The 12398-nt window shown below is 49.8% G+C and overlaps 1 protein-coding gene and 1 non-coding gene across 2 annotated transcripts; one reads left to right on the top strand and one right to left on the bottom strand.

Annotated features, from left to right (window-relative positions):
- The first annotated feature begins 2367 nt into the window (after nt 1-2367).
- On the top strand, nt 2368-2439 carry TRNAD-GUC (transfer RNA aspartic acid (anticodon GUC)). Its single transcript has one exon. It is a non-coding gene; the product is annotated as a tRNA-Asp (tRNA).
- Nucleotides 2440-7586: 5147 nt separating this feature from the next.
- Nucleotides 7587-9580, bottom strand: LOC127327217 (F-box/FBD/LRR-repeat protein At1g13570). The gene is made up of 3 exons (XM_051353988.1): nt 8565-9580; nt 8301-8438; nt 7587-8180 (listed from the first exon to the last, which is right to left on the bottom strand). The coding sequence occupies exons 1-3, from the start codon at nt 9558-9560 to the stop codon at nt 7824-7826; spliced, it is 1491 nt and encodes a 496-aa protein (XP_051209948.1). The 5' UTR covers nt 9561-9580; the 3' UTR covers nt 7587-7823.
- Between the last annotated feature and the right edge of the window lie 2818 nt (nt 9581-12398).

Here is a 12398-nt window from a genome sequence, read left to right as displayed (position 1 = left end):
GGCTAAGATTGCCCAAAATCGACTCTTCAACCGGAGTTTCGCTTTCTCCGACAGGCTCAGCCTGATCCGGATCCGCGTCGTTTTCCGGTGCCTCTGCCTGCTCAGGACCAGCTCCGTCTTCTTGAGGGGCGGTTCCGGCGGTATGGGCCAAGAAGTGTACGAAGTGGCACCTCTGCTTTTCTAACACCTGGGAGACCCAGGCGGATCTGCATTGGTCTTCCACCGTTGTTTCCTGCTCAGGGGCGGATTGGGTGGGCTTTGAAAATTCCAGATCCGAGGCGGAATCTTCCTTGGGAAGCTCCTGCACCTCAGATCGGATCTTTGCGACAACGTCCAGCTCTGCGGCGGTCGCGTCTGCGTTACTTACCAGTGGGTTTCCGTCGGAATCGACGGTTTCCCCGATGAAGATGTGTATGCCGCCAACTGGGACGATGGAGAGCTTGACGGGGTTTGTCCTAGCCGGAATCCAACACTCATCCGGAGGGACGATCGGCAGATTTCCGGCGTAGAGGACGCGCCCCACAGCGATGGTGTCGTCGTAGCTTCCCATGGCGGAACCCTCCCGGTTCCGGCCTCCAGACGCCACAGGCCCCACGGTGGGCGCCAACTGTCGTTGCCTATTCGACGGTACCTCGGAGGAGGGATCCTCACGAGGGGGAGAAGATGTAGGGGCCATAGGGCGGAGTGCACACGGGACGGTGGTACGCGATTTACCCAGCTTCGGAACACCTGCACGATGACAGGGCCTACTGCTGCTTGTCTGGAATTATCTGGGCGCTTTCGCGTTGTTACAATGAGTTGTGGTTGTGCCTCTAGGGCTCCCAGGATCCGGCTTATAAAGGCGCACAGATCTAGGGTTTACATGGAGAGTCCTAGCCGGAATACAAGTTGCCTAACTACGGTACAATGTCTTGCCGTGTACGTCAAGGATCCGCCTTCCTCCAAGTACGTGCTGGATCCGGATACTTCATGGGCTGTCGCGGATCTGGCCTCCTTCGTAGGTCGGTTGAGATCCGGCTTCCTGCTCCTGGGCTGGACTTCATCCTTCATGATCTACAGCAACTGGGCCGCCCGATGGGCCACATGCCTCACCACCAACTATGGGCCACCCGGGCTTGCCGGATCTAGGCCATGCCGTTGATATACCCATAAAGTATACCCACAACAATGAACTAAGAGCAGAAATAAGTAAGATGTAAAACGAAGAGTAATTTGCTTCTTCAGTTACACTTTCGAGCTCAAAGGTAAAAATTGTTGTCCTATAAATATACCTGCACACCAACAATCATTGTACAATTAGCCAACCTTCTCACATGCGAGTCCTCTATTTATATAAAGCATCTGCATTCGACAATGGACGATTACCAAATAGTACTTGACGGATCCAGCCCTATGTCCCTTCCTTCAATGAATTCCTTGTATTTTTTCCATTATTAGTACAGATGAATCCCTAATCTAGAAACCAACACTATGTCTTTCACTGTGTTTTCGGTAACTATCTCTCATAACATTACAATGCTACTTTACTTTTCAGAGAGAACCTTGGACAGCGGTATCTGGGATAAGAAGCAAAATCATGTAGTTCGTCACGTCAACGAAAAACATGAGGCCGGATGGGAAACTCAGGCGATGGACACACTATAATGTGACAGAACGTGGCAAACCTAACAGTCCGGCACATGTAAAATACAAGCGATGCTTCATTTTAAACTTCAACCACAATGCACTTATCTAAAGTGGCGCGGCCGAATCAAATCACTAGGGTATGTTCCTTTACTATGAGCAACACAACTGTTCAAACAAACTAAGCAACAATTTGCATGGAAATGTAGTGCACATGCTCATCGTGCACTTCTCAAAACATGTTAAAATTTAGTCTCTCTGTTTATTAATATAAGACCATTTAGATAATTGAAAGCAGACTAGATACCAATTAAAATTAAGTGAATCAACACGCTAAAAATAAAGTAGATATAAACCAAAATGAGTGAATCTGCATAATACTAAAGAGTTTTATATTAGTGAATGGAGGGAATATTATTTTCAAAGTTTTCATAAAAATTGATCGTCCTTGGGGACGGGCGCAGCAACGCGCGCATACATGATCTAGTAAGTAGGCATAATCCTTCCATTCTCCTATCCGTCATGCTTCTTTGCTTCCTATCCAATTTCCCTTGCAAAAGATAGTAAACCCAATAGCAGTGTGGTTCTGTCTCTCCGTTCCGTCCGTTGGGGCGTTGGGCAGACAAACTCCACAAAATTCTACATCATGTAGCCAGTCAGCAATACAGCATGCAGAGTAAAAGAGGGGACTGTAAGGATTGATTCTACGATTAATAAAATGTTTGTAAGAATTATATCAACAAAGTCGTTGTAGTATAGTGGTAAGTATTCCCGCCTGTCACGCGGGTGACCCGGGTTCGATCCCCGGCAACGGCGTTTCTTTTTCGTTTTCATCTCTTTTCCTGCTCCTCAGTATCATCACAGGCTGTGTGTTCATGGCTGTACCCCCTACTCCTGTTCTGAACCTCGGTTGAGCCCAAATATGCATTACATCAAATTCCTCCATTTCACGCGTCCTTTTTTTTTTTTTTTTACAACCTTGGCTTCAAACTAGGCAGAGAAATGGTTCTCACAAAAACAGAACCTGAATCTCCAGTTTCACTTGTTCAATACCTGAACTCTCCTACAGATTCAGCAGCCGAAGGCTACAGCAGGTTGATGGAACAACAATCAAGAAACTGCGTCACCTCTCCAAGTTCTCGGGATAGATCCGGTGTAACATCAAAGCAACCTGTTTTGGCTCACAGGATTTTGGGGGATAGTACAAGCCAGACAGCCAGACAGCCCATTATAACTCCACAAAGAGGCCAACACCACGCCACCATGTTTCAACATCATCACGCAAAACAAAACCCTAGGCTCCACCCCCGTTCCCCCTCCCCCGCCGCCGCCAGAGGTCCCACCGGGCAAAGCCCGAGCGGTGACGGCGGCGGCGGGGCCTCTCCCTCGCGCGGTGGCGGCTTCCTCTTCCGACGACAGCGAGGTGCTGCAGGAGTCCAGCGATTGGCGCATCTCGGGTCGGCGGAGGTGCTGCTCTCCCCCGCGATGGAGGCGTCCCCTGCGGCGGCAGCCGGGATCTCAAGGCCCGCCGTGGCTGCAGGCCGGCGCGTGGAGGCTTGTAGGCGTCGGCTGCTGGGCACCATGGAGGTATCGGCGGCCGGTCGGGCAGCGGCGGGCTGGAGTCTCACCATCCAGTCCCCGTGCTTCTTGCGGTGAGACGAAGGTCAGCACCTCCCTCTCCGACGACGGCAGTGTTGCTTCTCGACGGCGGTGTGGCGAAAAGGCGGCTCCTTGCGGCGCTTCTCCGATGGGGTTGGGTTTGGTGGCAGGACCGATGAGAAATCCCTGCGTAAGCTGGCGACGACGACGCCTGCGGGCGCCGTCACCTTGTTGGAGGCGTCGTCATGGTGCTGCTCGCTCTTCCCCGCGTCGAACATCGGAGGAAACCTTGATCCGGTCTTCGGATCGGGCGGCGGCGGCACGGCTGTGTCGTTTTCCTTCTTGGAGGCATCGCCTAGATGGTTCGGGAGTCCTCGGTGCGCCATTTGGAGTCGGTGGTGGCCGCCGCTCAGAGCTTGGGCTTCCGGGGCGCTATGTACACCGTCAGCGGCACTTCTTCGTGGTCGTCGCCTCCTTCGATCTGGTTTAGCCCCGCCGTTCACTCGCCGTTCCTGGGCACTTTTGGGTGGGCGATGCGTTGGCTTGTGCCATCATGGAGTTGGAGTTGCCTTCTTCGGTTGTGAAGCGGCCAGTAGCTTAGTGTACCGTCTACTCTAGACGGTGCAAGGAGAGTTTGTCGTTCGGCTGTAATCCGTGTGGCGTCATGTTTGTATCGGGTTGCCTTCGTTGGCGTTGTTCGGCCGTCTTAGCCTCTTCTTCTATGAAATTTGATACACCTTTTAGGGTGTATCCTTGGAACATCCACACGCAAAGGGATCTGTCAGATCCAAACCACGGAGAGGAACGACAGTCAAAGCATCGTGGGGGCAATTCCTGGTAAAAGAAAGTCGGGCATCTCTACAAGCCCTTTTCTCCATCTGAAGCCTCCTATGTTATTCTGTGAAAAAGAGCTCATTGTAGTTGCAGGGAACCTGCAGAAATAGCTAATGGAACCCGGGTACGGACGAGGATGAAAAGAAACCCAATATAACAGCACCACGTGTCTGACACCACACGTATTTCCATATGTATTTGTCTCGTATTTGCAACTGTCTGACAAACTGACTCACATTAACTTCTCCCAACGGCCCTTCCTCTCCACCTCGTCCATCTCCGTTCCCCAAAATCATCTCCAGGCCGACAACGCCTCCTTCAAGCAGGAGAGCTCCATCGTCGAACCCCACCGGATTTCGTCCTCCTCAACACTTGGATCCCGTGGTCGCTGGCATGTGCCATCCTTGCGCGGCCAAGGGAGCCCTCACCAGATCCCGTTCGCCTCCATGCGCTGAAATGTTAATGGCAGTGTCACAGACCTCAGTTCTTTCTTTACTAGGACAGTCTAGCTACTGCATTCGTTCGTCAGTATCGGGTTATTGTTGTTTATGGAATCAATTTGACCCTTTTGCGTTTTTAATTCAGTTGAATGCTGGCCTTTCTCTAAGTTTATGTGTTAAATCATCGCGCTTTCACGTTACTAATTGGTCTTCGTATGTTTTGAACGCAGGATCCTGCCTTTGGATGCTTGAACTGTCTGCAAACACTGTCAAATGTTTGTGGAAGGATGCCGCTGATCAGGGTGTACTCGTGAGAAATTTTGAGAACAGAATCAGGGTGAGGCCCCTCCCCGTGCGTTTTTTTTTTTTGGGTTTGGATCATGTGATTATCAAACGGTGCAGCAGAGATTCATCTTACCTTTTGTGCTAATGTAAAAAAGTAATCGATGGTTTGCAAGTTTTAATCCTGAGCATGTTCAGTTCCTCCATCGCTCAGGAAGTGCTTTGGTGAAACCGTACATGTACCTATTACATACTCTAACATCCCCCTTAATCTAAACCACGAGAGATGTGGCCCGGTATGTGGCCCGGTACTGCCGGGTCAGCTGCCGTGTGCTTCGACTCTGATATCTCAAACGGCTCTTTTCTCGGGAAGACTATATAAGCCCCTTCTTATTCCTTGAAGGGGTAAGGAGACCAGTGCAAAAAGCTCAAGACATTTCTCTCTCTCTCTCTCTCTCTCATACTCCATTGTTGAGCTCCAAAACCTTTAGAAGTCCCTCCTCCACCCAAACTCAAATCCCTCCGGGGAAAAGCTAGAGGAGGCCTTGATCTATAGTTCCACCGAGCCAAATCTTGTTCCCCCTTGTATTCATCAAGATACTAGCTCTCCAGGGTTTCCTTAGGTGGGCAAAAGAGGTCCGGAAGCATCCGGGTTGTGGATTTCCTCCTGACAAGATTGTGATGGTTTGGAGGCTACCTCAAAGTCTACCACAAGTGAGTGAGCTATTCCTTCGTGGGATAGGCTCCGGAGAAGAAGGTGAGCCTTCGTGGCGCTGGGGAATCCTCCGTGGGACCCCACCTCTCCAAACGTGACGTACCTTCTTGCAAAGGAAGGGAACACGGGAATAAACCTTCGTCTCCGCGTGCTATCGGTTATCCCTAACCGAACTCTTTACTTGTGATATAACTGCCCGTGAGAGCCTTCGTGCTCGAGTTACTTATATCATCATATAAGGTGCTTCACCTAGTTTGCATTAGGCTCATCTTTATATTCCGCAAAGCCTAACATTGCAAAGAAAGAATTAAAATTTGTAGAAACCTATTCATCCCCTCTAGGTTTACCATATCTGAACTTTCATTTACAGCAGTGCGTAAATTGTTGTAGTGACTACCAAGACCGCAAAGAATATACCAGACAAGATCACCATCATCGAGCGGTTTTCCAACAACAACAAGTTCATATGCAAGGCACTTCATCTTGGCAAAATATTTATCAGCGGAAAGATCATTCTTACGAGTATCGTTGAGGGCTGAACGAAGTTGTTGAACCCGAGACTTGGACGAAGAGGAGACATGATCGTTGATGGCGGCCCATGCCTCAGCGGATGTCTCCATACCAACGACGTGAACAAGCACATCGGGGGACAGATCACAGAGGATCCACCGCAACACATGCTAGTCGCGAGAGATCCATGCAGCATACTCCGGGTTTGGGATTGTAACTTTTTTTTTTATGTCTTCGGTCTCTAGGAGTTTCTCTGGCGGCTTCTCCGAACCCTCGACGAGGTCCAGGACATGAGCATCGCGAAGAGCGGGCATCACCAGGGCCTTCCAGATGAGGGTGTTGTCGCGTGTGAGGAGTTGAGATGGGGCTGATCCGAGCGCAGCAGCAAGGGTGGTGATCGATGCGGATGTTGACGATGAGATGGCGGTCTTGGACGCGGCAACGGCTAGGAAGCGGCGGCGGCGTGTCGGCGGTAGCACAAGGGTGTGCGGTGGCAGAGGAGGCTTGATCGTGGTGTTGGCTTGTTTGTTTTGATCTATGCGACGGCGACAAGGAGATCTTGAGGCGGCAGCAGAAGGTTTCTGTTTTGGTCGCGAACTTGATCTTGAGCTTGCGAGGCGCCGACAGGGAGCGGTGGCGGCAGAGGGTGGCGGCGGCTAGCTGTGGTGGCGTCGAGGTTTAGGGTTTTGGTTCGGCGGCTAGAGTCAGGAAGAGACCCGCTCTGATACCATGTGGAAGTTCGTGGAACGATACGTACCCTTTCGGGCCATCGGTTGCATGTTATATAGATAGGGAAAAGCCTCCTATGTGGCACGTACATGGTTTGTACGTGTACGGTAGGAGTACTACTCCGTACACCGTACACGTACCTATTACATACTCTAACACGTACAACATGATACAGTCTGTTTTAGCATCTCAGTTCAGACAAAGCACCACCCGCCGCTGGCCTCGCCACAAACAGGCAGGCTTGCATCATGCAACATCCGTGGTCGATGTTGCAACATTATTGGTGATTTCACCCTCTTCGGAGAGCAACGTTTCTCATGAAAACAAAATCTTCAACTGCAGTCATCACCACAACAGTCGGTGCCACAGCTTCAGCCTGATTCGGTCCAGAAATTCACAGGACCTCTTCAGAGTTCTAGCTTGTTTACATATTCAGGGACCCTTACTAACATACCCAAGGATATATGTAGCACATTTATGGTGTTCATAGAACCATGTCCTTAAATATGTAAACAAGCTAGAACGCAAAAATTGAACTGTAATTTTCAAAATAAATTAGAAGCGGGATATTGGCAGGTCCGGCCTGACACCTTAGTTTATAAACCTTAAACTTGGTCAACACTCTCCCCTATGCCAATGGGTTGTTCGGTTCAGAAGACAATGCAAGTAACTTCAGCAGAAGCATGTCTCTATTCAGAGCAAGTGATGGAACTCCTCTCTTCCATGTATGAACATTGTGCAATCAGCACTGGAATTGAGTAGTGTATATTTGACTAGATATTGTGAAAACGTGGAGCTTCAGAATGTATAAAATAAACTGAGTGATGCTCCACTGGAACATCAAAACAAGAACCTCGAAAAGCTATCTTCTTTATTCTTTAATATAGCTAACACCAGCCATTTCCTATCTATTCCTAAAATATTAAGTGTGATTTTGCATGCACCACAAATAGCTTGAACTGAATATCAGCGGAGTTTGGAATAATAGACTTAGAAACGCTTACAGACACTAGAACAAATCGACAACTTTCGCCAAAATAGGAAACGAGAAAGGCGAGAATAACTCGCTCCACAATCGCCAAACCCATTCTTCAACACCTACAAGCGAAGGGATCGACCAAATCCAAATCGTCAACATGCATGATACCTGAAACATCATGGTGATAGCCTGTTGTAAAGGAGAGCCGAGCACCTCTAGATGCCCTATTTTCCATCTGGAGCATCTCATGTTGTTTCTCAAAAAAGTCCCCGTTGTAATCGCAGGATTCGACCTCAAGTATCATTGACTCTAGCATTCTCGCGTTCTGCACGAAGAATGTCGCAAAGTGAGCTTGTAACCGGGTTCCATGGTAACATCTCAGCACTATTGTCTTCAAACGGAAGTCAAGAGATGTGAGAAGATCCCAGTTTTTACGATGCCATGGATTTCCATCCCATGGCATACTTTTCTGAAAAGAGGCATAGACAAGGAAAATCAACCAATCTAGGACTACAGGCAAATCAAAAGAGCTGCTCATCAGTGAACAATAAATACTCTATGAACTGTCAAAGTGTCAATGAATCATCACCTCCTCCGCATACAACTTTTCCAAGCATGGAAAGCATCTCATCAAGTCAATAACCATATCTTGATCGAAAAATAGCATATGGATTGATAAGATCTTCACGGTACGCACCACCGTTGCCAAGCTATCGATACGCAATCCCTTCATCAAAACATGGAACCCAATATTAAAACAAAAGCAAGTACAACTATGAAACTCTCAGCACACAAAAATGCAGCTTATGGGATGCTTTGTGAAAAAGGCAATAAGCACAACAAACATATCTACCTGGATAACCGTGGAACCAAACACGATTTTGGAGTCCGTATACTTTTCAGGAATACAGCCCAATGTCTCGAGTTTAGGCGCGGAGATAACCAAGATTTGCATTTGCATATTCATTTCAAGATAGAGCAGCCTTTCAAGCATCGGAGCATCCTCGATGACCAGTTGCTCTGAGCTAGAACGAATGCCAATGGTTCTAAGGGTAGCAGAGTTAATCCGGTGACAACGGATGCTCGAAATAGTACTAAGCAGCAAGCACTCCAGGCCAGGACAACCCGAGATGATCTTGTGCAGTGAGACCTCCGAGATTTTGACGCACATGAGTGCAAGCTTCCGGAGGTGGGGAAAGCGAAGCGTTTCGACCGTGTCGTCCACGAGGTAGCAGTTGCTGATGGTTGCAGCGCGGAGAGTGGACGAGAACCGGAAGATGGACGCCGGCGGCGGTAGCAGCGCCTCTATAACCAGCTCCGGATCGCAATGTTTCGCGCAGCAGAAGTAGAACTCGAGCTCCTGGAGATTGTCGAGGGCGTGGGACCGGAGCCAGGCGTCCACGTCCACGGCATCGGCTCGGCCCTGGAGGTGGCGCGCGGGGAGGCAGAGGCGGCGGCCGGAGCCCTGGTGGGCGGCGAGGATGGCGCTGACGAGGGCACATCGCGACGGCAACATGTTGTTGGAGGCGGGGAGGCTAGAGAAATCGAGATTGAGAGGGGCGGCGCGCCAGAGGTGGCGCCACCGGGACGCGAGGATTTGCGTGCGGGTGCCTTCCATAATGGTGAGGAGAGAGATGATCTCACCGAGAACGTGGTCGGGGAGGCGGCTGATGTGGTCCAGCGATTCTTCTTCATCTTCCTCCGCTCCGGGCGGCGGCTCTTGGCTCCTCTCCGCGACCGCGGGTTCCAGATTTCTCGCTTGTCCAGTCGCCACCACCGGAAGCGGCGCATTGTCCGGTGCAGCTAGCTGCTCCCTCTTGGCACTAGGACCGGCCGATTCCATCTCCATTGCTACCGCTCGGCTCTGCGCTGTGGGCATTGGGCAATAAGAACATGGAGTGACGCTGCTGGAGCCAGCTCCTTCTCTAAAGTCAACGATGGAAAGGCTGACTTTGCTTCACCAACCGGTAACCTCCCCTAAGGCCATGTGCTATGTGGTGCCCAACCAATCAAAAAGTGTGTCAGCCAAAAGTTCGCTGTTGAATTTCTACTACTCTCGTGTTCAAAATATGTTGCTCCTGTTCAAAATATGTTACATATAAGATTTGATAAAGTTTAATTATCTATATCGATAAAAATATAAACATAGACAATAAAATAATAATATTTTTAGAATTGCTATGAAATATATTTTCATACTATATGCATTTGGCATGATAGATCTTTATATTATTATCTATATTTTTAGTTAAAGTTTGCACAGTTTAACTTGCATGAAAAATAATGCATAATATAGGAGGGAGTATGTGTAGAACCGCATCATCCTTTTTGAGAGAAGGCGTGTGCTTTATTAATCACCGAAACATAGAATTGGTACAAATTGTCTTCCAAATACACTCTGGAGACACACCATGACACCCAGACTTACAATTGCTCATACGATCGAGCTAAAAAGTGCGCAGCAAAGTTCTGCACACGATTAACAAACATAACATTACAATTATTAAAACTAGCATAAAGTTTCTTGATATCTTGAATGACTGGACCACATGTATGTGGCACCCAACAAAAATAAAAGAAGATATTTTACTTGGTGCATGTCCCGTGTGAACAGACTATTTCGATATGAACTGAACCAAATTGTTGATCCGTTTTTTATGTCAAAGCTTACAATGCGATGGTGTGCTATGTATGGAACTGAATCCAAAGGCACTATAGTTCGCTTTGCCGCAACATAGTGCATGGTCTAAGAAGATTTTTTTTTTCTCGATAAAACGTATATATTAATATCGTGGAGATATCAATTACACCTAGCCTCTGCAATAACACATTACCCTAGCGGCATTACGGATGTACATAGCCCGAAAAAGAAAGAAGTATTACAAAAAGAAAAAGTTTTGCTAGATCAATCCATTCCTTGAAACAACGACACTAACACCAAGACAGCACCAGAAGTTCAGCATCTCCAAAAGCGACATTTTTAAGAGGGAAACAATGCACAAGCGCCGTCGTCGTCCGATCATAGATCTTAGGTTTTCACCCCGAAAAAATCCTCACTCTCAAAACAATGCCTTCAACAAGGATATTGCCAGGCACAACCAATTAAGGCCAAATCTTGCATTTTCATCCTGAGAGGTAAGACTTTGAACTTCTCTTGTGTAGTCGCTCCCACTTGCATACCCTGCTTCAAGTCACGAATCACCAAGCCAATTCGTCATCACCACCCAGACTCGAACCACCATAGCTAGTCCCCAGATCTCGACTTTCATGTCATTCTCCGCCACGATAATGGAACAAAAACATGCTCCATGATATTAACGGCCAGCAGAGCTTCGAAGCGCTCCCTCTTAAACAAAACTGCTAGAGAAAAAACACGGGTGCGCGCGACCGAATTTCACCCGATCCATACATGTCATCCATTTGGAGTTCGCCGGCGGAGCCTTTCGGAACACGACAGTCCAGCCAGATCGTTGAAGACACGCAACCATCGGATCAACATCATCGCGCGAATTGGAACCCTAGGACATCCACCTTTATGTGGCCGGACCAGCAGCCCCCTCGCCGCCGGCCGGTTTCCGGCGAACGGAAGGAGCGGTCCAACCCCTACATGCCCAGATCGAGCCCTAAGGATCGCCCCAGATCGGCCCACGCACAGATGGATCGGGGCAGGCGCCTCCGTTAGGGTCGCGCCACCGCCGACCCACCTTCTCGAACGCCGCATCTGCCTCATTTGTACCTCGCTGCCGCACATGGCGAGCGGCACCGCCCCGCCGCCATGACTCCACCTGCGCCACCCAGAAGGACCCCCCGTGTCGTCGTATCGTCACGGCATATGCTACGGGGTAGCTAAAGAAGGTGGTTCCTGTATGGGCGTCGACGGCGTCCGGATGCGGGATTGGTACACAGCACGCGGTGATGTACCCAGGTTCAGGGCCCTCGCGGTGGAGGTAAAACCCCTACTCCTGCATGTCTGATGTATATGACAGTATATGGTGTTACATAGTTGCTCCTTGAGCTGTTTGTCCTGAGGAGGAAGAAGCTACTGTGAGCTAAGAGGGAGCCGGGCCGGCTTGGGGAGAGCCTGGCCGGCTGCTCGTATCTGAGCCGAGTGAGAGAGAGGGCAGCGTTGGCCCTTCTTGGCCATGAGCCTGGAAGGCTCCCCCTGGTGTGCCTTATATAGGCCTGGCACCCAGGGGACAAGTGGTGGCCCTCATACACTGTACACGATTTGACTACTGGGGTTCCATCAACTGTACACACAGTGCTACTATTGCACCACAGTACGCTACTCTGAGTCTATCGATAGCTGGACGTGTACGTAGACTAGCACGATGACTTGTCTCCGATCGTTGTCTGGCAGGAGGATCCAATGCATGGGCTCGTACGTGACTTGGTCCTTATCTTTGTCAACGATCTGGTCCCTGCTTGAAGGAGCTGGAGCCGGCCTTGATCAATAGAGGAAGTGGCTGTTTGGCCAGCAGGCACGTACGTGGGCAGCTGGATGCTGCATGGAGGATGGCCGCACCTGGGCGAGCCGGCCACGGAGCTCCCGACCCGGGCGATGGAGCGATCGCCGCTCCAGGCGACCGCATGCCCCAGCCGGACCTGGAGCGAACAAGCAGGCCAGGGCCTCGCAGGAGCTGTGGAAGCCGGATGGGCCGCGGGGAGCCGGGAGTCGGCCCAGCCG

Source organism: Lolium perenne, chromosome 1 (genome assembly GCF_019359855.2).
Source record: "Lolium perenne isolate Kyuss_39 chromosome 1, Kyuss_2.0, whole genome shotgun sequence".
Classification (NCBI taxonomy): Eukaryota; Viridiplantae; Streptophyta; class Magnoliopsida; order Poales; family Poaceae; genus Lolium; species Lolium perenne.
This window is presented reverse-complemented; position numbering and strand designations above follow the sequence as displayed.